The sequence below is a fragment of the Anser cygnoides genome, chromosome W, assembly GCF_040182565.1.
Source record: "Anser cygnoides isolate HZ-2024a breed goose chromosome W, Taihu_goose_T2T_genome, whole genome shotgun sequence".
Lineage (NCBI taxonomy): Eukaryota > Metazoa > Chordata > Aves > Anseriformes > Anatidae > Anser > Anser cygnoides.
In genome coordinates, this window is record NC_089911.1 from 8301471 (window position 1) to 8328478 (window position 27008).

Below are 27008 nucleotides of genomic sequence, written 5' to 3' on the forward strand. Positions count from 1 at the left end.
GTGTGTGACACCGACACAGGGCTGGTGTGACACTGCCGGTGGTCGTGTGACACTGACATGGCGTGTGTGACACCAATACGGTGCGTGACGGTGACACCATGCGCGTGACACCGACATGGGGCTCGTGTGACACTGAGTGTGTCGCACCGACATGGTGTGTGCGTGCCACTGACACGAGGCTTGTGTGACACCGACACGGGGCTCGTGTGACACCGACACCACGCGTGTGACACCGACGCCGCGCGTGTGACACCGACACCGCGCGTGTGACACCGACACCACGCGCGTGCCACAGCCCCCGGGTGGGTGACACCGTCCCGGCGCGTGTGACACCGGCGTGTGACAGCTTGGGGGGGGGGGCAGAAGCGTGACACACGCGTGTGCACCTACTCACAGGGCTTGGAGCACGCGTGTGCACATGCGTGTGCAAGGGGGGGGTCGGCGGCAGCCCCCCGGGCACACACGCGTGTGCGCGGCCCCGTGGCCACGTGTGTCGGGGTGCACACGCGTGTGCAAGGCGTGTGAATGGGGGGGGATGAATGGGGGGGATGAATGGGGGGGAAGGGCAGCCGTTGCCGGGCAGCCGTTGCCGGGCAGCCGTTGCCATGGCGACGGGGATGCTGCCTTGGCGACGGGAGGACCGCGGGGGAGGGGCCGGGCTCCCGCACCCCCCCAAAGGGAGCAAGGCATTGTGGGTAACGGGGGACACCCCCCTTTTTTTACCCCTCCCCCCTTTTCTTTTACCCCCCCTTTTCTTTTACCCCCCCTTTTTTTTACCCCCCTTTTTTTTACCCCCCTTTTTTTAACCCCCCCCTTTTTTTTTTTACAGGAGCAGCTCAGGGAGAAGGCTCAGCCCCCCCAATTAGGGACCCCCCCATAGCCCCCTCCCCAAATTGGGACCCCCGCCCCCTCCTGCTAATGCCCCCCCCCCGCCGCCGAACCCCTCATTAGGGACCCCGTTTCCCACGACTAATTGGGGAGTCCCCCCTCCGCGCCCCCCCTCAATTAGGGACCCCCTCCAGAGCCCCCCCTCCAACTGAGCCCCCCAGTGGGGCCCCACTGGAGCCCCCCACCCCCTTTGCGGCCCCCCTACCCCCACTGTCCCCCTTAGGGCCCCCCACCCCCATTAAAGCCCCCTTAGAGCCCCCCCACCCCCTCAGAACCCCCCTCACCCCATTTAACCCCCTAAGAGCCCCCCATCCCCCATTAGGGCCCCCCACCCCCCTTAGACCCCCTTTACCCCCATTAGCCCCCCCATTAGCCCCCCACCCCCTTTAGACCCCCCCTCACCCCATTTAACCCCCCTAAGAGCCCCCCATCCCCCATTGGGGCCCCCCACCCCCCTTAGACCCCCTTTACCCCCATTAGCCCCCATTAGCCCCCCCACCCCCTTTAGACCCCCCTTACCCCATTTGACCCCCCTTAGAGCCCCCATCCCCCCATTAGGGCCTCCCCCACCCCCTCAGACCCCCCTTAGACCCCCCTTACCCCCATTACCCCCCATTACCCCCCCACCCCCCTTTAGACCCCCCCTCACCCCATTTAACCCCCCTTAGAGCCCCCCCATCCCCCATCAGGGCCCCCCACCCCCCTCAGACCCCCCTTTAGACCCCCCCACCCCCCTTACCCCCATTACCCCCATTACCCCCCCACCCCCCTTTAGACCCCCCCCGCCCCATTTAACCCCCCTCACCCCCTCCTCACCCCCCCACCCCCATTACCCCCCCATTACCCCCCCCACCCCCTTAGACCCCCCCCAATTCATTTAACCCCCCACCCCCCAACCCCCCCCCCCACCATGCACGCCGCCCTCCCCGCCCTCCTCTGCGCCGCCTTGGCCCCTCCCTCTCTCCCCCTCTCACACCCCCCTCCCCTCCCCCCCCCCCCCTCCTCTCTCCCCATCCCCCCGCCCCCCCTCCCCACGCCGGGGCCCCCTCCCCCCTCCCCCCTCCCCCCTCCCCTCCCCAACTCCGCCTCCCCGCCGCGGGGGCAGCGGAGGCGGAGGCGGAGGCGGGGAGTGGGAGGGGGGCTCCCCGGGGGGGGCCGGGGGCCCCCGGCCGAGCTGTGCCAGGGTTACTACGACGTGATGGGGCAGTACGACGCCGCCTTCAACTGCTCCACGGGGGCGTTCCGCTACTGCTGCGGGAGCTGCCACTACCGCTTCTGCTGCGAGCACCGCGGGCGCCGCCTGGAGCAGCGCCGCTGCACCAACCTGCAGAGCCCCCGCTGGGCCGCCACGGCCGCCCCCCGGCCCCCGCCCCCCCCGGCCCCCCGGCCCCCCCCGCCTCGGCCGCCGCCGCCGCCGTGGCGGCCGGGGGGGGGAGCCGCCGGCAGCGCCGCCTACGCCGTGTGCGGGGTCCTGAGCCTGGGGCTGGCGCTGGGGCTGGGGCTCAGGGCGGCGCTGGGGGGGGGGCCGGGAGGGGGGGGGCGGGGGGGGGGGGGGGAGGGGGGGGGCAGGTGGGGGGGGGGGGGGGGGGGGCGTGGGGGGCGGGGGGGTTATGGGGGGATATGGGATATGGGGATGGGGATGGGGCTGGGGCTCAGGGCGGCGCAGGTGGGGGGCCGGGGGGGGGGGGCGGGGGGGGGGGGGAGGGGGGGGATGCAGGTGGGGGGGGGCTCGGGGGGGAAGCAGGCTGGGGGGCGTGGGGGGGGGCTGGGGGGCGGTGGGGGGGCTGGGGGGGCGGTGGGGGGGGGGTATGGGGGGGTATGGGGGGATATGGGGATGGGGGGGGTATGGGGCAAGGGGGGGGGGGGGCAGGTGGGGGGGGGGGGGCTCCCGGGGGGGGGCGGGGGGCGTGGGGGGCTGGGGGGGGCGGTGGGGGGTTATGGGGGGGTATGGGGGGGATATGGGGATGTGGGGGGAAGCAGGTGGGGGGGGCTCCGGGGGGGGGGGGCTGGGGGGCGTGGGGGGGGCTGGGGGGGCGGTGGGGGGGGTTATGGGGGGGTATGGGGGGATATGGGGATGTGGGGGGGTATGGGGCGGGGGGAGGGGGGGGGCAGGTGGGGGGCTCCTGGGGGGGGGCTGGGGGGGGTTATGGGGGGTATGGGGGGATATGGGGATGTGGGGGGTATGGGGCAGGGGGGGGAAGCAGGTGGGGGGGCTCCTGGGGGGGGCGGGGGGGGGGACATGGGGGGGGTTATAGGGGGGGATGGGGATGGGGCTCAGGGCGGCGCGGGGGGGGGGGGGGAGGGGGGGGGGGAAGAAGGTTGGGGGGGGGATCCTGGGGGGGGGGGGGCGCAGGGGGGCTGGGGGGGGTATGGGGGCGGGGGGGGGGGCAGGTGGGGGCATGGGTGGGGGGGGACATGGGGGGGGATGTGGGGGGATGTGGGGGGATATGGGGCGGGAGGAGGGGGGGGAAGCAGGTGGGGGGGCTCCTGGGGGGGCGGGGGGGAATGGGGACATGGGGGGGGGGGATGGGGGGGGACATGGGGGGCTATGGGGGGGATGGGGCTGGGGCTCAGGGCGGCGCTGGGGGGGGCAGCGAGGAGGGGGGGGAAGAAGGTGGGGGGGGGCTCCGGGGGGTGGGGGAGACACCGAGGGGGGGGCGCTGGGGGGCTGGGGGTCGGGGGGTGACATGGGGGGGGTTATGGGGGGGATATGGGGATGTGGGGGGTATGGGGCGGGGGGGGGGAGAGAGGGGGAAGCAAGTGGGGGGGGACACCGGGGGGGATATGGGGGCACATCGGGGACCTGGGGCTGGGGACCAGGGGGGCCGTGGCCGTATCCTGACCGTGCCCCCCGCTGTGTGTGTCCCCCCCCCCCCCCCCCCCGTGCCCCCCCCCCCCCCAGGGCGCTGGTGGACATCCTGCGGCACCAGGCGGGCGAGCGGCGCAGTAGCGGGGTGCTGCCCCCCCCCGCCCCCCGACACCGCCCCCCGGCCCCCCAAGACCCTCTACAGCACCGTCAAGGGCTGGGGGGGGGGGGCTGGGGGGGGACGCAGGTGAGGAGGTGGGGGGGGGTTGAGGGGGGGAGCAGAGGGATGGGGGGGGGGTCCTGTGGGGATTAGGGGGGGCCCATAAGGTTTGGGGGGGTCCTATAGGAATTGGGGGGGGCATAAGGTTTGAGGGGGTCCTGGGGGGGGGGTCCTATGGGGATTTGGGAGGGGGGGCATAAGGTTTGGGGGGGGTCCTAAAAAGATTGGGGGGGCGGCATAAGGTTTGGGGGGAGTCCTGGGGGGGTCCTATGGGGATTTGGGGGGTCCTATAGGGATTGGGGGGGTCCTATGGGGATTTGGGGGGAGGGGCGTAAGGTTTGGGGGGTCCTAAAAAGATTGGGGGGGCATAAGGTTGGGGGGGGGGTCCTAAAGGGATTTGGGGGGGCCGGTAGGGATTTTGGGGGGTCCTGTGGGGATTTGAGGGGGGCCATAAGGTTTGGGGGGGTCCTATAGGGATTGGGGGGGCATAAGGTTTGGGGGGGGGGTCCTAAAGGGATGGGGGTCCTAAGGGGACTGGGGGCATCCTATGGGGATTGGGGGGGGGTCCTGTAGGGACTTGGGGGGGGTCCCATGGGGATTGGGGGGGGGCCTATAAGGTTTGGGGGGGGGGTCTCGTGGGGCCCCATAGGGTTTGGGGGGGGGTCTCGTGTGGTCCGTGGGGGGGGATAATGCTGTGCCCCCCCCCCCCCGTGTGCAGACGCCGGCCACCACAGCTACGTGCACCTGAACGTGGGGAGCCCCGAGCACCGCGCAGCCACGCTGGGTGGGCGGGGGGCACGGGGGGCACGGGGGTCATTGGGGGGGTCGGGGGGGGGCACGGGGGGGTCATTGGGGGGGGGTCACGGGGGGTCGGGGGGGGAACATGGGGGTGATGGAGGGCACGGGGGGATCATTGGGGGCACGGGGGGCCGGGGGGGCACGGGGGGTCATTGGGGGGGTCGGGGGGCACGGGGGGGTCATTGGGGGGTCACGGGGGTCGGGGGGGGGAACATGGGGGTGATGGAGGGCACGGGGGGATCATTGGGGGCACGGGGGCCGGGGGGGCACGGGGGTCACGGGGGTCGGGGGAGGGCACAGGGGGCAATGGGCAGTAATGGGGGGGTCGTGGGGGTCATGGGGGGACACAGGGGGGTCATGGGGTCATGGGGAGGTCATGGGGGTCATGGGGGGGTCTTGTGGGGGCATGGGGGGCACACAGGCGGTGGTCATGGGGGGCATGGGGGTCATGGGGGGGCATAAGGGGTAATGGGGGGCACGGGGGGTCGTGGGGGGGTGTTGGGGGGCACGGGGGGCAATGGGGGGTAATGGGGGGTCGTGGGGTCATGGGGGGCACAGTGGGGACATGGGGGGGTCATGGGGGGCACAGGGGGTAATGGGGGGCACGGGGGGTCGTGGGGGGGGTGTTGGGGGGATGGGGGGTCATGGGGGGCACAGTGGGGGTGTGGGGGGGTGATGGGGGTCACTGGGGGGGCATGGGGGGTAACGGGGGGCACAGCAGGGATCCCGGGGGGCACCTCATCATGGGGGTGTTTTGGCGACCCCCCCCCATTGGGGACAGGGGGTGACGGTGCCCCCCCCCCCTCGTGCCCCCCCCCCCCCCCCCCCCGTGTTCCCCCCCCCCAGACTGGCGGCTGCCGCCCACGCCGGGCCCCCTGAGCTGCTCGCGCTCCTTCCACAACCTGGCGCCGCTGCCCCCCCTACGAGAGCCCCCGGGGCCCCCCCCCCGGCGGCCGCTGCGCCTCCCTCAAGCGCCTGGGTGAGACCCCCCCCCCCCCCCCCCCGTGACCCCCCTCCCGTGTCCCCCCGAATTCTCCCCCTCAATGCCCCCCCAATGCCCCCCCCCCCCAATGTCCCCTTCCTGCCCCCCCCCCGGTGTCCCCCCCCCAATTCTCTCCCCCATGCCCCCCCCATTTCCCCCCCCCATGCCCCCCCCATGCCCCCCCCCAACGTCCCCTTCCTGTCCCCCCCATTTCTCCCCATCCGATGTCCCCCCCTCGCGATGCCCCCCCCCCCAGTGACACCCCCCCCAATATGACCCCCCCCTTTTTTTTTTTCTTTCCTCCCCCGCAGCCGACCGGGACCTGGAGGACCTGGGGGGTCCCTGGGGACCTTGGGGCCCCCCCGGGGAACTCTCCCCCTGCCCCCGAACCGGGGGGGCCGGGCCGCCGCGTGCTGTCCCAGGAGCTGCTGCTGGCGGGGGGGGGGCACGATGCCGCGCACCCGCTGCGGGGGGGGGAGGCCGGCGCCCCCCCGCCCCCCCCCTGCCCCCCGCCTCCCGCGCCGCCTCCCAGAGCAGCCTGGGGGGGGGTGGGGATGGGATGTGGGGGGCGGGGGCGGGGGTCGCCCCCCGGGCCGGCCGAGCGCAGGGGGGGCTGGGGGCTGCCCCCCCGGCCCCCGCCCGCCGCCAGGCTTTCGGGGCGCAGCGGCAGAGCACGGCCGAGCTGCAGCTCCTGCCCGGGCCCCCCCCGGCAGCCACCTGCGCACCGGGAGCCGCACCGAGGTCACCGTGTAGGGGGGGCCGGGGGGCACGGGGGGCGGGGGGACCCCCCACAGCCCCGAACCCGAGGGACCCCCCCCCACAAGCCCCCATCATGGAGCCCCCCGGCCCTGCCTCTGATGGGGTCACCCGGGGCCAGGGTCCCCCCTCCCCCTCCTTGGGTGGTGATGTCACTGCCCGATGACATCACTGCCCGATGACGTCACTGCCCGATGACGTCACTGCCTGGTGATGTCACTGCCTGATGACGTCACGGCCCGATGATGTCATAACCCTACGGTGTCATGGCGTGGTGATGTCACGGCCCACGATGTCACAGCCCTACGATGTCACGGCATGATGACGTCATGGCCCGATGATGTCACAGCCTGATGAAGTCATGGCCCGATGATGTCACTGCCTGATGACATCACGGCCCAATGATGTCACTGCCTTGTGACGTCACTGCCTGATGACGTCACTGCCTGATGATGTCACGGCCCGATGATGTCATAACCCTACGGTGTCATGGCTTGGTGATGTCACGGCCCACGATGTCACAGCCCTACGACGTAATGGCCCGATGACGTCACTGCCCAATGATGTCACGGCCCGCTGATGTCACTGCCTGATGACGTCACGGCCCGATGATGTCACAACCCGATGACGTCACAGCCCAACGATGTCACAGTCCAATGATGTCACAACCTGATGATGTCACAACCTGATGATGTCACAACCTGATGATGTCACAGCCCAACGATGTCATAGCCTGATGATGTCATGGCCCACTGATGGATGTCACAGCCCAGCGATGTCACAGACGGATGATGTCACAGCCCAGCGATGTCACAGTCCAATGATGTCACAACCTGATGATGTCACACCCTGATGATGTCACACCCCGATGACCCCACATTCCAATGACGTCACAGCTGGATGACATCACAGCCCCACGTTGCCCTGTCCAAATGACGTCGCAGCCCCGTGACATCACAGCCGCCCTCAACCCGATGACATCACAGCCCGACAGCAGCACGGCCCGATGACATCACAGCCCGATGATGTCACCGCCCAGGACCCGCGCCTGATGATGTCAGAGCCCCAGCAGCCAATGATGCCGCGGGCCAGGGCTCAGTGACGTCACCATCGAGGGCCCCGGCGCTGGCTGATGACGTCACAGCTGGGGGCGAGGTGCCTGATGATGTCACAACCCCCGGACTCAGCCGCCCGCCCTGCCGCGGTCGGGGGCTTCGTAGCCGATGACGTCACAGCCCTGGACATGGCAGTTGATGATGTCACACCCCCGGATATAGCAGCTGATGATGTCACACCCCTGTACATGACAACTGATGATGTCACACCCCTGTACATGGTAGCTGATGATGTCACACCCCCAGACATGGCAGCTGATGACGTCACAGCCCCGGACATGGCAGCCGATGATGTCACACCCCTGGACACGGCAGCCGATGACGTCACATCCTGCCTCCTCATGATGTCACGCCCTTCACCTCGGCAGCTGATGACGTCACCTGACGTCCTTGCACTGGACTGGGCGGCTCGCCGCTCTCCGATGATGTCACAGCCCACTGAGCCCCGCCCCCCCCGATGACGTCAGCACTGTGGACGGCCCCACCCCGATGACGTCACTGCCGGAGGTGACGCCCGGCCGCCACCAGGGACGCCGGTGACGTCACCGCTGCGGGGACCTTGCCGATGACGTCACGCCGCGCTCGGCGATGACGTCACCGTGATGTCACTGCCAAGACTCAGCCCCTCGCCGCCCCCGTGACGTCACGGGGGGGAGGGGCTTTTTGATGATGTCACCCCCCCGCCCCCCATTTTTATTCTCCCCATGACGTCACGCCCCCCCTTGTGATGATGTCACGCCCCTTTGTGACGCCACGCCCCCATTGAGATGACGTCACGGCCCCTTGTGATGACGTCACGGCCCCTTGTGATGACGTCACGGTCACGTCGCCTCTGTGATGTCACCACAGCCCCCCTCCCCCCCACAGCCCCCCCCACAGAAGCCATAGAAAAGGGGGAGGGGCCCGGACAAGGCCCCGCCCCCTCCCCCGAGGCCCCGCCCCTGCCTCTAACCCCGCCCCTATCCTAGGCCCCGCCCCCTGCCCCCGAGGCCCCGCCCCCAGGCCCACGTGCCTTAGCGTCCCCCGGGGCGATGGGGGAGGGGGGCGGAGGGGGGTCCCGGCCCCTGTTTTAAGCAAAAAAAATCCCAAAAACGGGATCGGGGGACGGGGGGGGGGAGGGGCAATAAAGTGACGTCACGTGCCACGCGGCTGAGTCAATGGGGTCACGTGGGCTGCGGGGGGGTCACGTGGTGTCGGGGGGTCGGGGGGTCCTCAGTTGGGGGGTGGATCTCCCGTGAGCACCCGCGGCAGCCTCATTTGCATACGTCAAGACGCACGGTGAGGCCGATCCGCGATCCCCGCCTTCTGATTGGCTGCCCGGGCTGTCGCTCAGCGCTTCCTCCCGCCTCCCCGCCCTCTCGCTCGCAGCCCCGCCTCCGCGCCGCCTCCCATTGGCCGCCGCGCCTGCCCGTCCGCCGTTTCAAACGCGGCGCCCCGCCCCTTTCCGCCGACCGTTACTCCGCCAACCCCGCCCCCCCACTTCCGCCCGCCGCTCGGCTTTCTCCACCAATCCCCGCTCAGCTCCCTCCTCCACCCCCTCTCCTCATTGGCCCGCTCCCCCGGCGGCGGGGGCGGAGCCGCGCAGCCTCGCCACCCCCTCCTCCGATTGGCCTCCGAAGCGCGTGGGGCGTGGCCGGCGGGGACCGAGGTGATAAAAGCCGGCCCCTCCGCGCGCGGCGCCTCAGCGCGGCGGGCGGGCGGCGGCGGAGGGAGCGGGCGCTGCGCCGCGCACCGGCGGGAGCAGCGCGGGGGGGGGGCGGCGGCCCGCGGCCCCCCCCGGCGTCTCCCCGGTCTCTGCCCCCCCTCCGGGACACCTCCCCGAGAACCCCGGGCCCGGCGGCTCCGCCCCGGGGGCGGCCCCGGCGCCATGGTGAGTGCAGGCCTAGGCCGGGCCTAGCCTGGGGGGGCGGGAAAAGGGGTCCTGGCCCCCCTCTTGCTCCCCTTCCCCCTCATTGAGGCTTGAGGGGGGTCCCCAAAATCCCCCCCCCAATTTTGGGGGGCCGGGGGGGTCAGAGAGAGCCCCCGGGGGGGGGGCAGGGATGGGGGTTGGGGGAGGTGGGGGGGCTCTTTAACGGGGGGGCACTTTTTGGGGGGAGGGGGGCACTTTCTGGGGGGGGGGAGGGGACTTTTGGGGGGGGTTGGGGGATATTTTGAGGGGGGCGGGGGACACTTTTGACCCCCCCCCCCCCCCCGTTATTTTGCAGGAGCCCCGCGGTGGAGCCTGGCAGGTGGGTGCGGGGGGGGGGACTCACCGGGACACCCCCACACACCCCCCCGAGAATAATTCGGGGTCAGGAGCCCCCCCCATGCCCTCCCCCCAGTGTCAGGCTGGTTTTGGGAGGGGGGGTGGCAAAAGTATGGGGGGGCAGTAGGGTCGGGGGGTATTAGGGGGCAGGGGGGTAATTGGGTGCAAGGGGGGTAATAGGGTGTGAGGGGGGCCAGCAGGGTGCAGGGGGGCAATAGGGTAAAGGGGGGGTATTTCGGGGGGCAATAAATAGGGTGAACGGGGGGTAATAGGGTGCGGGGGGGGGCAATAGGGTGCAAGGAGGGTAATAGGGTATGGGGGGGCAATAGGGTGCAAGGGGGGGCAATAAGGTGCAGGGGGCAGTAGGGAGCCGGGGGCAATAGGGTGCTTGGGGGGGGGTCCTTTAGTCCTTTATCCCCTTGCCTTTTTTGGGGGGGGGGAGATGAACGGGTCCCCAAAAGCTGTCCCCCCCCACCCCAACCCCCCACCCCCACACCCCAAATTCTCCCCCTCCCCCCCATTCCCCCACATACCCCATTTTCTCCCCTCCCACCCCAATTTCCATCCCCCCACTGTAATTAATCCCCCCCTTTACTTTTTGCCCCCCCCGACCTCCAACGTGGAGAACCTGCCCCCCCCACCCTAATCTCTGCCCCCTCTGCCCCCCCATACCCCAGTTTCTCCCCCTCCCTCCCCTAATTCCCCCCCCCATGCCCCGTTTTCTCCCCTCCTCCCACCCCAATTTCCGCCCCCCACCGTAATGAATCACCCCCCTTTAACTTTTGCCCCCCCGACCTCCAACGTGGAGAACCTGCCCCCCCACACCCCAATTTCCCCCCATACCCCAATTTCTCCCCCTTCCACCCCAATTTCTGCCCTCCCACCCCAATTTCCACCCCCCCGCCGTAGTTAATCCCCCCCCCCTTTAACTTTTGCCCCCCCCAGACCTCCAACGTGGAGAACCTGCCCCCCCCACCCCAATTTCCCCCCCCATACCCCAGTTTCTCCCCCCAATCCCCCCCCCATACCCCGTTTTCTCCCCCTCACGCCCCAATTTCCGCCCCCCGCCCTAATTAATCCCCCCTTTAATTTTTTGCCCCCCCCAGACCTCCAACGTGGAGAACCTGCCCCCCCACCCCACCCCCCCCCCCCCATACCCCAGTTTCTCCCCCCAATCCCCCCCATACCCCGTTTTCTCCCCCTCACGCCCCAATTTCCGCCCCCCGCCCTAATTAATCCCCCCTTTAATTTTTTGCCCCCCCCAGACCTCCAACGTGGAGAACCTGCCCCCCCACACCCTGCGCCTGCTCTACAAGGAGGTGTCCACGCTGACGTCCGACCCCCCCGCGGGCATCAAGCTCTTCCCCAACGAGGAGGACGTCACCGACGTCCAGGTCACCATCGAGGGCCCCGGTGAGCCCAAACCCTTCTTTTGGGGGGGGCCCCAGCGAGCTGAGGACCCCCCCCTCATTATTTCCCCCCCCCCTAGAAGGTACCCCCTACGCGGGGGGGCTGTTCCGCATGAAGCTGGTGCTGGGGAAGGAATTCCCCGCCGCCCCCCCCAAGGGATTCTTCCTCACCAAGATCTTCCACCCCAACGTGGGGCCCGGCGGCGAGATCTGCGTCAACGTCCTCAAGAGGGACTGGAAGGCCGAGCTGGGGCTGCGGCACGTGCTGCTGGTGAGGGGGGCCGCGGGGGGGGCGCTCATTAATTAGGTTTTGTGCCCCCCCCCCCCACCCCGCCACACACACACACAGTCTGCTGTGGCTGCACCCGGGAGGTGCGGAGGGACGGGGTGCGCTCAGCAGGTGCCATCCGTTTTGGGGGGGGGGTCCCTCACTTTTTGGGGGGGGTCCTACACACTTGGGGGGTCCTACACACTTGGGGGGCAGATATATTTGCGGGGGGGCCGCAGAGAGGGCACTAATTAATTATTTTTTATGTCCCCCCCCACCCTGCTGCTGCTGCACCCGGGAGGTGCGGAGGGATGGGGCGCGCTCAGCAGGTGCCACCCGTTTTGGGGGGGGTCCCACTCACTTTTTGGGGGGTCCTACACTTTGGGGGGGTTCTGCACATTTGGGGGGTTGATATATTTGTCGGGGGGGCCGCGGGGGGGGCACTAATTAATTATTTTTGATGTGTCCCCCCCCTCCACCCCACTACGGCTGCACCAAGGAGGTGTGGAGGGATGGGGCACGCTCAGCGGGGTGCCATCTGTTTTGGGGGGTCCCTCACTTTTTAGGGGGTCCTACACTTTTGGGGGGGTCCTACACACTTGGGGGTCCTACACACTTGGGGAGGGGATATATTTATGGGGGGCCGCGGGGGGGGCACTAATTTAGTATTTTTTGTCCCCCCCCCACCCCGCTGCTGCTGCACCCAGGCGGTGGGGAGGGACGGGCGCGCTCAGCGGGGTGCCACCCCTTTCGGGGGGTCCCCCGCTTTCGGGGGGGGGCTATATTTACAGGGGGGTGTCCAGGCGTTGGGGGGGGGCCCGACTAACCCCCCCGCCCGCCCCCCTCCCCAGACCATCAAATGCCTCCTGATCCACCCCAACCCGGAGTCGGCGCTCAACGAGGAGGCCGGGCGGCTGCTGCTGGAGAACTACGAGGAGTACGCGGCGCGCGCCCGCCTGCTCACCGAGATCCACGCTCAGCCCCCCCCGTCGCCGCCGCCGCCCCCCCCGCCCCCAGCGGCCCGGGGGGCCCCCGAGCCGCCCCCGACTCGTCCGCTTCCACTTCGGCCCCCCGGGGGTGTCCCCCCTCGCCGAGGGCCCCATGGCCAAGAAGCACGCCGGCGACCGCGACAAGAAGCTGGCGGCCAAGAAGAAGACGGACAAGAAGCGGGCGCTGCGGAGGCTCTAGGGGGGGGGGCAAATACCCCCCAAATACCCCCCGGGGGGGGGCAAAATACCCCTAAATACCCCCGGGGGTCCTAAATATTTGGGATGCAGGGGGCTGCTCCTTTGCGCCCCCCCCCCATAAGCCAGGGGTGCGAATAAACTGTCCCTTTTCCCACCTACTAATCTTTTTTTTTTTTTGGTTTGGGGGGGTGGTTTTGGGTGTTTTTTTGAGGGGGGGGGTCAGTTTCTTCCCCCCTTCTCCTTTTTTTTTTCTTTAAGTTATTTAAATTATAAAAAAAAGCCAAAAAAAAAAAGGACAAAAAAAAAATGATAATTCCACGCCGCGACCTATTAAAGGCATTTGTTTTTCTAGCGCTGCCCTGTGTCTTCCATCAGGTTTAATGGGGGGAGGGCAAAATCTACCCCCTGAGGGGGGGGTTAAATCTACCCCGGGGGGGGGCAAAATCTGCCCCTGGGGGGGGAATTACCCCCGGGGGTGGATTTGCCCCCGGGGGCCGCGCGGTTCCCTACCGGACTCGCTTTCCCATGAGGCCCCGCGGCCTCCCCTCCGTCCGCCGCCGTGGCGGCGCCGCCCCCGGGGCATGCTGGGAGTTGTAGTTCCGCTTCTTCCCCGCTGTTTGTGACCTCCTAATTAGCGGGCCCTGATTAATCGGCGCTGATTAACTGGCCCCGACGTTAATGCGCCTTACTGGGGGCTGCCATCTGCTGCCCTGCGTGGGACGGGGGCTGTCATGTGATGGGGGGTCGGGGGGGGGGTCAGGGTCCAGCCCTGCCCCTGCACGTGCTGCTGATTAAGAGGCACTAATTGCCCCCGGGGGGGGGGGGCAATTACATAAGAGTTATGGCGGGGGGGGGAGGGCTTGGGGGAGATTTGGAGGGGGAGGGAGGGCTATTAATGGCATTTTATTGGGGGGGCTATTAATGGCTATTTAAGGGGGGGTCTCGGGGGGTCTCATTAATTAGTCGGAGGGTCTCGGGGGGTGTAAATTAATGTCTGTTAATGGGGGGGGTCTCAGGGGGGTTATTAATGTGTATTTATGGGGGGTCTGTCTATGGGGGGGTTCTCTACTGGTACATTTGGGGGGCTCTTAATGTCTGTTTATGGGGTTCTCTATGGGGGGGGGTCCTCTCTTAACGCCTATATAAAGGGGGATCACCATTAATATTTGATTGGGGGGCTCTCAATGTCTGTTGGGGGGTCTTAATGTCAGGGGGGTCTTTTAATGTCTATGGGGGAGGTTGTCTCTCAATGTCTATTGGGGGGGTGTCTCTCAATGCCTATCCGGGGGGCTCTCAGCATCTATTCCCCCCCCCCCCCAACCCCCCTCCACCACCACCTCACACGGCACAACAGCAGGGATCAGCCCCATTACTCCCCACCCCCCTTAACCTCCCCCATCCCCTTCTCCCCCTGGGGGGGGGGTCACTAATACCCCCCCAGGCCTGTAACTACCAGACCTTTAACTACCAGGATAGGGAGGGGGCCACTAATTCCCCCCCCCAGGGCCTATAAATACTGGACCTGTAACTACCAGGCCTGTAACTGCTGGGACAAGGTGTGGGGGGGTCGCTAATCCCCCCCCCAGGCATATAACTACTGGGCCTGTAACTACCAGGACTGGGGGGCCACTAATTCCCCCCCCCCAATCCTATAACTACCAGACCTATAACTTCTGGGACAAGGGGTGTGGGGGGGTGTCACTAATCCCCCCCAGGCCTATAACTACCAGGCCGGGGGGGGCGAGGAGGGCACAAAACCCCTGTGGCCTTTTAACTACCAGGGCAGGGGGGTCACTAATCCCCCCCCAGGCCTATAACTACCGGACCTATAGCTACCGGGCCTATAACTACTGGGATGGGGGGCACTAATCCCCCCCCCCCCAGTCCTATAACTACTGGGCCTATAAGTACTGGACCTATAGCTACCAGGACAGGGGGGCACTAATCCCCTGCGGCCTATAGCTACTGGGACGGCGGGGGGGGGGGAGGTCACTAATCCCCCCAGGCCTATAACTACCAGACGTATCACTTCTGGGACAAGGGGGGAGTAACTAATCCCCCCCCCCAGTTCTATAACTACCGGGACAGGGCGGCACTAATCCCCCCCAGCTCTATAACCACCAGCCCTATAACTACCGGACCTATAACTCCTAGTGCAAGGGGGGGCACTAATCCCCCCCAGGCCTATACCTACCAGCCCTATATATCTACCAGCCCTATACCTACCAGGACAAGCGGGGGGGTCACTAATCCCCCCAGGCCTATACTTACCAGCCCTATATCTACCAGCCCTATAACTACCAGGACAAGGGGGGGGGGTCACTAATCCCCCCAGGCCCATAACTACCAGTACTAATCCCCCCAGGCCTACAACTACAGGACGGGGGGGGCACTAATCCCCTCCGCAGCTCTATAACTACCACCCCTATATCTACCAGCCCTATATCTACCGGGACAAGGGGGTGGGGTGTCACTAATCCCCCCAGGCCTACAACTACAGGACGGGGGGCACTAATCCCCCTCCACAGCCTATAACTACCGGGACAGGGGGGCACTAATCCCCCCCAGCTCTATAACTACCACCCCTATATCTACCACCCCTATACCTACCAGCCCTATAACTACCGGGACAAGGGGGGGGGGTCACTAATCCCCCCCAGGCCTATATCTACCAGCCCTCTATCTACCAGCCCTATACCTACCAGCCCTATAACTACCAGGACAAGGGGGGGGGGGGTCACTAATCCCCCCCAGGCCTATAACTACTGGTACTAATCCCCCCAGCTCTACAACTACAGGACAGGGGGGCACTAATCCCCAGCTCTATAACTACCAGCCCTATATATCTACCAGCCCTATATCTACCAGCCCCATAACTACCAGGACAAGGGGGGGGTCACTAATCCCCCCAGGCCTATAACTACAGGTACTAATCCCCCCAGGCCTACAACTACAGGATGGGGGCACTAATCCCCTCCACAGCCTATAACTACTGGGACAGGGGGCACTAACTTCCCCCAGCTCTATAACTGCCACCCCTATACCTACCAGCCCTATATCTACCAGCCCTATAACTACCAGGACAAGGGGGGGGGGTCACTAATCCCCCCAGGCCTACAACTACAGGACGGGGGGGCACTAATCCCCCTCCACAGCCTATAACTACCGGGACGGGGGCACTAATCCCCCCCAGCTCTATAACTACCACCCCTATATATCTACCAGCCCTATACCTAGCAGCCCTATAACTACCGGGACAAGGGGGGGGTGTCTCTAATCCCCCCAGGCCTACAACTACAGGACGGGGGGGCACTAATCCCCCCCAGCTCTATAACTACCACCCCTATATCTACCAGCCCTATATCTACCGGGACAAGGGGGTGGGGTGTCACTAATCCCCCCAGGCCTATACCTACCAGCCCTATATCTACCAGACCTATAATTACCAGGACCCGGGGGGGGGGGGGTCACTAATCCCCCCAGGCCTACAACTACAGGACGGGGGCACTAATCCCCCTCCGCAGCCTATAACTACCGGGACAGGGGCACTAATCCCCCCCAGCTCTATAACTACCACCCCTATATCTACCAGCCCTATACCTAGCAGCCCTATAACTACCGGGACAAGGGGGTGGGGGGGTCACTAATCCCCCCAGGCCTACAACTACAGGACGGGGGGCACTAATCCCCTCCACAGCCTATAACTACTGGGACAGGGGGCACTAATCCCCCCCCCCAGCTCTATAACTACCACCCCTATACCTACCAGCCCTATAACTACCAGGACAAAGGGGGGGGGGGTCTCTAATCCCCCCAGGCCTATATCTACCAGCCCTATAATTACCAGGACGGGGGGGGGGTGTCACTAATCCCCCCAGGCCTACAACTACAGGACGGGGGGGCACTAATCCCCCTCCACAGCCTATAACTACCGGGACAGGGGGGCACTAATCCCCCCAGCTCTATAACTGCCACCCCTATATATCTACCAGCCCTATAACTACCAGCCCTATAACTACCGGGACAAGGGGGGGCGTCTCTAATCCCCCCCAGGCCTATAACTACCAGTCCGGCACCACCTGCCCCCGGGAGGGGCGGGGGGGACCATGGGGAACAGCCGCAGCGGGGCCCTGTCCCGCGAGGTGCTGGCCGAGCTGCGCGCCAGCACCCGCTACTCGGAGGAGGAGCTGTGCCGCTGGTACGAGGGCTTCCAGCGGCAGTGCCCCGACGGCCGCATCCGGCGCGCCGAGTTCGAGCGCATCTACGGCACGTTCTTCCCCAACTCGGAGCCCCAGGGCTACGCCCGCCACGTCTTCCGCAGCTTCGACACCAACGACGACGGGACGTTGGATTTCCGGGAGTACATCATCGCCCTGCACCTCACCTCCTCCGGCAAGACCCACCTCAAGCTCGAGTGGGCCTTCTCGCTCTTCGACGTCGACCGCAACGGCGAGGTCAGCAAGAGCGAGGTGCTGGAGATCATCACGGTGAGCTGGGGGGCAATGGGAGTGGGGTCTCATCACCCCGTAACGTCCTGGGGGGTTAGGAGGTGCTGGGGAGCAAGGGGGTCCCATAATGGGGGTAGGGTCCTGGCACCCCAGAAGGTGCTGGAGATTGTCACAGTGAGCTGGGGGGGGCAAAGGGGGGGCAATGGGGCACCCCATGGGGAGTGGGGTCTCATCACCCCATAAGGTTCTTGGGAGGCAAGGAGGTGCTGGGGGGCAAGGGGGTCCCACAATGGGATAGGGTCCTGGCACCCCAGAAGGTGCTGGAGATCATCACGGTGAGCTGGGGGGGTGAGGGGGGGCAATGGGAGTGGGGTCTCATCACCCCATAACGTCCTGGGGGGGTTAGGAGGTGCTGGGGAGCAAGGGGGTCCCATAATGGGGTAGGGTCCTGGCACCCCAGAAGGTGCTGGAGAGCATCACAGTGAGCTGGGGGGCAAGGGGGGCTTGGGGGCAATGGGGCACCCCACGTGGAATGGGGTCCTATCAACTGATAAGGTCCTGGGGGGCAAGGAGGTGCTGGGGGGGGGGGGGGCAGGGGGTCCCATAATGGAATGGGGTCCTGGCACCCCAGGAGGTGCTGGAGATCGTCACAGTGAGCTGGGGGCAAAGGGGGGCAATGGGGCACCCCATGTGGGGTGGGGGTCTCATCACCCCCATAAGGTTCTGGGGGGGTTAAGAGGTGCTGAGGAGCAAGGGGGGGTTCTATGGTAGAAGGGGGTCCTGGCACCCCAGAAGGTGCTGGAGAGCATCACGGTGAGCTGGGGGGGGGCGGGGGCAATGGGGCACCCCGTGGGGAGTGGGGGGGGTCTTATCACCCCATAAGGTCCTGGGGGAGTTAGAAGATGCTGGGGGGCAGGGGGGTCCCATAATGGAATGGGGTCCTGGCACCTCAGGAGGTGCTGGAGAGCATCAGGGTGAGCTGGGGGGGGGCGGGGGGGCAATGGGAGTGGGGTCTCATCACCCCATAAGGTCCTGGGGGGTTAGGAGGTGCTGGGGAGCAAGGGGGGTCCCATAATGGGGTAGGGTCCTGGCACCCCAGAAGGTGCTGGAGAGCATCACGGTGAGCTGGGGGGGGGGGGGGCAATGGGGCACCCCATGGGGAGTGGGGGTCTCATCACCCCATAAGGTTCTGGGGGAGTTAGGAGGTGCTGGGGGGCAGGGGGTCCCATAAAGGAATGGGGTCCTGGCACCCCAGGAGGTGCTGGAGATCATCACAGTGAGCTGGGGGGGCGAGGGGGGGCAATGGGAGTGGGGTCTCATCACCCCGTAAGGTTCTTGGGAGGCAAGGAGGTGCTGGGGGGCAAGGGGGTCCCACAATGGGATAGGGTCCTGGCACCCCAGGAGGTGCTGGAGATCATCACGGTGAGCTGGGGGGCAAGGGGGGCTTGGGGGCAATGGGGCACCCCACGTGGGTGGGGTCCTATCAACTGATAAGGTCCTGGGGGGCAAGGAGGTGCTGGGGGAGTCAAAGGGGGGGGGTCCCATAATGGAATGGGGTCCTGGCACCCGAGCAGGTGCTGGAGATCATCACAGTGAGCTGGGGGTCGAGGGGGGGCAGTGGGGCACCCCATGTGGGGTGGGGTCTCATCACCCCCATAAGGTTCTGGGGGGGTTAAGAGGTGCTGAGGAGCAAGGGGGGGTTCTATGGTAGAATGGGGTCCTGGCACCCCAGAAGGTGCTGGAGAGCATCACGGTGAGCTGGGGGGGCGGGGGGGGGGGCAATGGGGCACCCCACGGGGAGTGGGGGGGTCTTATCACCCCATAAGGTCCTGGGGGGAGTTAGGAGATGCTGGGGGGCAGGGGGTCCCATAATGGAATGGGGTCCTGGCACCCCAGGAGGTGCTGGAGATCATCACGGTGAGCTGGGGGGGGCGAGGGGGGGCACCCCATGGGAGTGGGGTCTCATCACCCCATAAGGTTCTTGGGAGGCAAGGAGGTGCTGGGGGGCAAGGGGGTCCCACAATGGGATAGGGTCCTGGCACCCCAGGAGGTGCTGGAGATCATCATGGTGAGCTGGGGGCGAGGGGGGGCAGTGGGGCACCCCATGGGGAGTGGGGGGTCTTATCACCCCATAAGGTCCTGGGGGAGGTTAGGAGGTGCTGGGGGGCAAGGGGGTCCCATAATGGGGTAGGGTCCTGGCACCCCAGGAGGTGCTGGAGAGCATCACGGTGAGCTGGGGGGCGGGGGGCAATGGGGCACCCCATGGGGAGTGGGGTCCTGTCAACCGATAGGGTCCTGGGGGGCAAGGAGGTGCTGGGCGGCAAGGGGGGGGGTCCCATAATGGAACGGGGTCCCATCACCCCAGAAGGGCTTGGGGGGCTGGGGGGCAAGGGGGGCTTTGGGGCAATGGGGCACCCCACGTGGAATGGGGGTCGTGGCACCCCAAAAGGTGCTGGGGGGGCAAGGGGGGCTGTTGTGGAATGGGGGGGCTATCATGGAATGGGGGTCCTGCCCCCCCCCCCCTAAGGTCCTGGGGGGCAATGGGGTCCCATTATGAAATGTGTGGGGGGGTCCCATAGTAGAATTGGGGGGGGGTCCCGTCACCCCCAAAAGGTCCTAGGGGGCACTGAGGTCCCATTGTGGAATGGGGGGGGCATTATGGAAGGGGTCCTGGCACCCCAAAAGGTCTTTGGGGTGGGGGGGTCCCATGGGTGGGGGGGCTCCACCATAAGAATGGGTCCCAGCACCCCAGTAGCCCCCCACCCCCAAAAAAATGGGGTCCCAACCCCATCAGAGGGTCCCGGGGGGGGGGGCAATAGGCCCTTTCCTCCCCCCCCCCAATCCCACCACACCAGGAGGTCCGGGGGAACAGAATTAGCTCCCCCAGGGCTTAGTGCTAATTGGATTCCCCCCCATCAGGGTAATTAAATCCGCCCCCCCCCCCCGGGTTAATCCATGATGGAAAAAAACGAGGGGGGGGGCAGGAGCTAATTGCCCCCCGGTAAAATTAGCACGGGGCTAAGCTGATTTTGGGGGGGGGAGGATTTTGGGGGGATTAGGGGCACCCACAGGACTGGGTGACCCCTGGGGGGGGGGGGGGCAGCGGGGTGTGCTGACCTCATTGTGTGCCCCCCCCCCCAATTTGTGTGCCCCCCCCCCCCCAAAAAAAAGGCCATCTTCAAGATGATCCCCGAGGAGGAGCGCAAGCAGCTGCCCGAGGACGAGGACAGCCCCCAGAAGCGGGCCGACAAACTCTGGGCCTACTTCAACAAGGGGGAGAACGGTACCGGACCCCCCCGCACCCCAAATCCCCCCCGCACCCCAAATCCCCCCCCGCACCCCAAAATCCCCCCCTCCCCGCACCCCAACCCCCGCACACCCCGAGGAAACCCTTCAGCATCCTCCAAAACCCAGTTTTTTACCCCATTTTTTGACCCCCCCACCCCATTTTTGACCCCCCTTCTATTTCCTACCCCCTCCCCATTTTTTTCGACCCCCCCCCCGCACCCCAAATCCCCCCCCGCACCCCAAAATCCCCCCAAACCTCCCCCCGCACTCCAACCCCGGGAGCAAACCCCTCAGGATTCTCCAAAAACCCCATTTTTACCCCATTTTCTGCCCCCCTCCCACTTTCCGACCCCCACCCCATTTTTTGACCCCCCGTTTATTTCCTGCCCCCTCCCCATTTTTTTGACACCCCCCCACCCCGAAATCCCCCCCCGGCCCCCCAAATCCCCCCTCCCCCGCACCCCAACCCCCGCACACCCCGAGGAAACCCTTCAGCATCCTCCAAAACCCAGTTTTTTACCCCATTTTTTGACCCCCCCACCCCATTTTTGACCCCCCTTCTATTTCCTGCCCCCTCCCCTTTTCTTTCGACCCCCCCCCCCCCCCAAATCCCCCCCCCCGGCCCCCCCAAATCCCCCCCCCCGCACTCCAACCCCAGGAACAAACCCTTCAGGATTCTCCAAAAACCCCATTTTTTACCCCATTTTCTGCCCCCCCGACTTTCCGACCCCCCACCCCATTTTTTGACCCCCCCCGTTTATTTTGTGCCCGCTCCCCATTTTTTTGACACCCCCGCACCCCAAAATCCCCCCCGGCCCCCCCAAATCCCCCCTCCCCGCACCCCAACCCCTGCACGCCCCGAGAAAACCCTTCAGCATCCTCCAAAAACCCTGTTTTTTTACCCCATTTTTTTGACCCACCCCACCCCATTTTTTGACCCCCACCCCATTTTTGACCCCCCCCTTCTATTTCCTACCCCCTCCCTATTTTTTTCGACCCCCCCACCCCAAAATCCGCCCCCCGCACTCCAACCCCAGGAGCAAACCCTTCAGGATCCTCCAAAAACCCCATTTTTTACCCCATTTTCTGCCCCCCCCCACTTTCCGACCCCCCACCCCATTTTTTGACCCCCCCCCCCGTTTATTTTGTGCCCGCTCCCCATTTTTTTGACACCCCCCCGCACCCCAAAATCCCCCCCCCGGCCCCCCCAAATCCCCCCTCCCCGCACCCCAACCCCTGCACGCCCCGAGAAAACCCTTCAGCATCCTCCAAAAACCCCTTTTTTACCCCATTTTGTGCCCCCCGCCCACTTTCTGACCCCCCCCATTTTTTGACCCCCCCCTTCTATTTCCTGCCCCCTCCCTATTTTTGTAGACCCCCCCCACCCTAAAATCCCCCCCCGCACCCCAACCCCAGGAGCAAACCCTTCAGGATTCTCCAAAAACCCCATTTTTTACCCCATTTTCTGCCACCCTCCCCACTTTCCGGCCCCCCCCTTTATTTCGTGCCCCCTCCCCATTTTTTGACACCCCCCACCCCGAAATCCCCCCCGGCCCCCCCAAATCCCCCCTCCCGCACCCCAACCCCTGCACGCCCGAGAAAACCCTTCGGCATCCTCCTAAAAATCCCGTTTTTACCCCATTTTTTGACCCCCCCACCCCATTTTTGACCCCCCCCTTCTATTTCCTACCCCCCCCATTTTCTTCGACCCCCCCCCCGCACCCCAAAATCCCCCCGCGGCCCCCCAAACCTCCCCCGCACCCCAACCCCAGGAGCAAACCCTTCAGGATCCTCCAAAACCCGCATTTTTAACTCAATTTTCTCCCCCCTTACTTTCTGACCCCCCCCACCCCATTTTCTGCCCCCCTCCTTATTCCCTGCCCCCTCCCCATTTTTTTAACCCCCCGTTTTTATTTTATGCCCCCCCCCCAGACAAGATCGCCGAGGGCGAGTTCATCGACGGCGTGATGAAGAACGACGCCATCATGCGCCTCATCCAGTACGAGCCCAAAAAATAAACGGGGGCGCCCCAAATTCTGGGCCCCCCCGGGGATCTGGGGGGGTTTTGGGGTCGGGGGGGCTCTGGGAGGGGGGGGGCACGTGTGAATTGATGTCAATAAAGCAGAATCCCACATCCTTGGGTGTTTTTTTGGGGGGGACCCCTGTAGCACCTCTGTGACCCCCATAAGATTTTTTGGGACCCCCTTATAAAAATTATTTGGGGGGGGGTAAAGATTGAGCAGGGCTGTGCCCCCCCCTCAGAATCACGCAGGGGGGGCCATTGTGCAACAAATTCCCCCCTTTTGGGGATTAACCCCAATCCCCAGCCCCCAAATCCGCCCCCCCAGGCCCAGGAAAGGATCAGGAGCCTTTGCAAGGGGGGGGCGCCTGCTGCTGCCCCCCCGGGAAGAAATGGAGGCAGGCCGGGGGGGTCGCAGAAGCCTTTTATTGGGCTCAGGGAGCCCGCCGCGCGCGCCCTCTTCTTCTTCACCACCACCGGCTTCTGGCTGCGCAGGATGGCGCTGGCGCGGCGCAGCGCGGCCTGGGGGGGGGACACGAAATATTAAGGGGGGACACGAACACGGGGGGGGCACGGCAGGACCCCCCAGAGGCCCCCGGATTAATCCTGCACCCTCTCGGGAGCCTGAGGCCGTGCTCAGCACCCCGATGAGTTCTAGGGTCTGATACCCCCCCCAAAACCCCAAACGTGCCCCCCCGGCACCCAAATTGCCCCCCAGACCCCCAAATGTGCCCCCCAGACCCCCAAATTGCCCCCCCAGCCCAATCTCCCTCCCCAAACCCTAAGTTGCCCCCCCCGGCCCCAAAATCCCCCTCCTGCGCCTCGATCTCCCTCCCCAACGCCCACACGTGGCCCCCAGGACCCCCCAAATTGCCCCCCCCAACCCCAAATTCAGCCCCTAGGACACCCAAATTGCCCCCCCCGACCCCCAAATCACCCCCCCAGATCTCCCCCATTGGCTCTCAGGACCCCAAATCGCCCCCCAGGACCCCCAAATCGCCCCCTCGAGCCCCCAAATTGCCCCCCTCCGCCCCAAAACGCCCCCCAGATGCCCAAATCCGCAGCCAGGACCCCAAAATCACCCCCAGGACCCCAAATCTGCCTCTAGGGCTCCCAAAGCAGCCCCTAGGACCCCACAAATGGCCCCCCAGCCCTCAAATTGCCCCCCAGCACCCCCCAAATTGCCCCCCCAGACTCCCAAGTCAGCCTCTAGGACCCCCAAAACGCCCCCCGACCCCCCAAATGCCCCCCCCGACCCCCAAAGCAACCTCTAGGACCCCCAAACTGGCCCCTAGGACCCCCAAATCATCCCTCCAACCCCCAAAATACCTCCCCCAGACTCCCAAATGCCCCCCAGCCCCCAAATGGGCCCCCCGGCCCCAAATGCCCCCCAACCCCCAAAGCAACATCTAAGACCCCCAAACTGGCCCCTAGGACCCCCAAATCATCCCTCCAACCCCCAAATCACCCCCCCAACCCCCAAATGCCCCCCCCAGCCCCCAAATGGGCCCCCAGACCCCCAAATCGCTCCCCCAGTCCCCAAATGGCCCCCCCAGGCCCCCAAAGCAACCTCTAGGACCCCCAAAGTGGCCCCTAGGACCCCCAAATCACCCCCCAGCCCCCAAAATACCTCCCCCGGATCCTAAATGCCCCCCCGGCCCCCCCTCACCATGCGCAGGTCCCGCCGGTACTTGTTCTTGCGGATGATGTGGCGCAGGCTGCTCAGCGTCGCCCGCGCGTTCCTGTTGATGGTGATGCGGTCATAGGAGGTGGCCGGCTTCCGCTGACCTAAAAACAGGGAAATAAAGGGTTTGGGGGGGCAAAATAACGCCGGGGGGGCCAAAAATAGCCGGGGGGGGGCCCCCAACCTGCCCGCTTCTTCAGCACCACCACCACGCCTTTGCCGTCGGCCGCCGGCTCGACGCCGACTGTCTTGCGGTGGATGAGGCCATTGTAGCGGAAGGAGTTGCGGGCCTTGAGGTTGTTCGGCTCCTGGGGGGGGGGAAATAATTCGGGGGGGGGGTGATGAGGGTGTGGGGGGCGAAAGGAGGGGTTGGAGGGGCGGAATGGGGGGCTGGGGGGCAAAGGAGGGGTCTGGGAGGGCGCAGTGGAGGATCAGGGGAGGAAAGGAGGGATCTGGGGGGAAGGACGAGGCGGGGGGGCAAATTGAGGGGCTGGGGGGCAAATTGAGGGGTCAGGGGGGGCAATAATGGGCTGGGGAGGGCAAAAGAGAGGCCTGGGGATCAATAAGGGTTCAGGGGGGCAAAAGAAGGGGACCGGGGGGCAAAAGGAGGGGGTCTGGGAGCACAATAATGGGCTGGGGGGGCACAGTGAAGGATTTTGGGGGGAAACAGAGGTGTGGGGGCAATAAGGGGTCTGGGGGGGGGCAAATTGAGAGGCCTGGGGGGCACAATGAAGGGTTGGGGGAAGGAGGGGTCTGGGGGGGCGAATTGAGGGGTTGGGGGGCACGATAACGGGCTGGGGGGGCGCAATGAAAGACTGGGGCAGGGAAGGAGACGTCTGGGGGGCAATAAGGGTCGGGGGGAGCACATTGAGGGCCCGGGGGGGGCAGATAACGGGCCGGGGGGGGGGGGGGGGGGCAGCAGGGGGCACTCACGGTGCTGTAGGTCTGGTGGTTGCGCTTGATGAGGAAGCTGGAGCAGTTCCGCACCACCATCCACTGCAGGTGGGCCGACATCGCGCCTGCGGGGGGTGGCGGTGACCCGGGGCTGCCGGGGACCCCCCAGGACCCCCCCCAAGCCCCGAGACCACCCCCGGGCCCGATAACCCCTCCCCCAGCCCCTTTTAGGCCCCTCCCCGTCCCCCGATCCCCTCCCCTCAGCCCCAAAGCCCCCCCCCCCCAACCCCTCGAAGCCCCCCCCCCGATCCCCGGGACCCCCCCCGGGACCCCCCCGGACCCCCAGGCCCCGCAGCCCCCCCATCCCCCCCCCCCGCTCCCCGAGGCCTACCCCGATCCCCGGTCCCCCCCCGCCTCCCCACCCCCCCGGAGCCCCCCGAGCCCCTCCCCCATCCCCTTCCACGCCCCCCGGACCCCCTCGGATCCCCCGGAGCCCCCGGGACCGCCCCGGGCCCGCCTCGGGCCCCCCGGGCCGCCGCGGCCTAGTCCCGGCCGGAGCCACGCGCGCACCTCCGCTCGCTACCGCCGCCGGAAACGGAAGGAGCGCGGCGCGTGCGGCGGCGCCGGATACACCCGCTTCGGCAATCTCCGCCCCTCTTCGGCAATGTCCGCCTCGCTTCGGGGACCTCCGCCAGGCTTCGGGAATCTCCGATCAGCTTCGGGGATTTCCGCCCGGCTTCGGCTCCCTGCGCTCGGCTCTCTCCGTCAGCGCTCGGCAATCTCCGCCAACGCTTCGGAAAGGGGCCTTCGGCTCCGCCCCTCTTCGGCAATCTCCGCCCGCCAATCCCCGCCCCGCTTCTCCACTCCCCGCCCACCCCCTCGCCCCGCCCACCCCGCGCTCGGCTTTTTCCGCCTACCCGCTCGGCAATTTCCGCCTCCCCTTTCGGAAGGAGCCTTCGGCTTCCTTGGGCTGCGCGGGGGAGGGTCAGCCCCCTCAGATTTGGGGCAAAACCCCCCAAATTAGGGTCGACCCCCTCAGATTTGGGTCAAAACCCCCTCAGATTGGGGTCAACCCCTTCAGGTTTGGGTCGGAAGCCCCCAGATTGGGGTCAGCTCCCTCCCATTTGGGTTGAAACCCTCTCAAATTGGGGTTGACCCCCTCTGATTTGGGTCGAAATCCCCCAAAATGGGGTCAGCCTGCTCAGATTTGGGTCGAAACCCCCCAAAATGGGGTCAGCCTGCTCAGATTTGGGTCGAAACCCCTCTGATTTGGGTCAAAACCCCCCAAATTGGTGTCAACCCCCCCAAATTGGGGTCAACCCCCTCAGATTTGGGTCAAACCCCCAAATTGGGGTCAGCCTTCTCAGATTTGGGTCAAAACCCCCTCAAATTGGTGTCAGTCCCCTCTGATTTGGGTCAAAACCCCCCAAATTAGGGTCAACCCTCCCAAAATTGAGTGGAAACCCCCCAGATTGGTGTCAGCCCCCTCAAATTGGGGTCAACCCCTTCAGGTTTGGGTCAGAAGCACCCCAAATTGGGGTCAGCTCTGTCCCGTTCGGGTTGAAACCCTCTCAAATTGGGGTTGACCCCTTCAGATTTGGGTTGAAACCCACCAAATTGAGGTCAGCCCCCTCTGATTTGGGTCGAAACCCCCCAAATTGGGGTGAGACCCCCCTCTGATTTGGGTTGAAACCCCCAAATTGGGGTCAACCCCCTCAGATTTGGGTTAACCCCTCCCAAATTGAGGGTCAACCCCTCAGATTTGGGTGAAACCCCCTCAGATTGAGGTCAACCCCTTCAGGTTTGGGTCAAAGCCCCCAAATTGGGGTCAGCTCCCTCCCATTTGGGTTGAAACCCTCAAATTGGGGTCAACCCCCTCAGATTTGGGTCGAAAGCCCCCAAAATGGGGTCAGCCTGCTCAGATTTGGGTCGTAACCCTCTCAAATTGGGGGTTGACCCCCTTCTGATTTGGGTCAACCCCCAAATTGGGGTCGGCCCCC

The 27008-nt window shown here is 65.9% G+C and overlaps 4 protein-coding genes and 1 long non-coding RNA gene across 5 annotated transcripts in view; 4 read left to right on the forward strand and 1 right to left on the reverse strand.

Annotated features, from left to right (window-relative positions):
- The window catches only part of LOC136788818 (NADH dehydrogenase [ubiquinone] 1 alpha subcomplex subunit 3-like), a 95389-nt gene that overhangs the window by 48852 nt on the left and 19529 nt on the right, over window positions 1-27008 (forward strand). The gene's annotated exons all lie outside the window — the stretch shown is intronic.
- LOC136788846 (uncharacterized) lies at window positions 3875-6190 on the forward strand. The gene is made up of 4 exons (XR_010827401.1): window positions 3875-3941; window positions 4633-4698; window positions 5559-5691; window positions 6006-6190. It is a non-coding gene; the product is annotated as an uncharacterized lncRNA (long non-coding RNA).
- On the forward strand, window positions 9236-13025 carry LOC136788806 (ubiquitin-conjugating enzyme E2 S-like). Its single transcript, XM_066987489.1, is given in 6 exon segments — window positions 9236-9435; window positions 9770-9793; window positions 11076-11223; window positions 11300-11490; window positions 12339-12463; window positions 12465-13025. Coding segments are annotated over 6 exon segments (702 nt in total). The 5' UTR covers window positions 9236-9432; the 3' UTR covers window positions 12676-13025.
- On the forward strand, window positions 16551-22469 carry LOC136788809 (visinin). The gene is made up of 3 exons (XM_066987493.1): window positions 16551-17161; window positions 20294-20405; window positions 22343-22469. The coding sequence occupies exons 1-3, from the start codon at window positions 16781-16783 to the stop codon at window positions 22426-22428; spliced, it is 579 nt and encodes a 192-aa protein (XP_066843594.1). The 5' UTR covers window positions 16551-16780; the 3' UTR covers window positions 22429-22469.
- LOC136788534 (large ribosomal subunit protein eL28) lies at window positions 22625-25727 on the reverse strand. Its single transcript, XM_066987095.1, has 6 exons — window positions 25579-25727; window positions 25048-25133; window positions 24299-24422; window positions 24100-24218; window positions 22726-22952; window positions 22625-22667 (listed from the first exon to the last, which is right to left on the reverse strand). Exons 2-6 carry the CDS (start codon window positions 25126-25128, stop codon window positions 22625-22627), a joined length of 594 nt encoding a protein of 197 aa, XP_066843196.1. The 5' UTR covers window positions 25129-25133; window positions 25579-25727.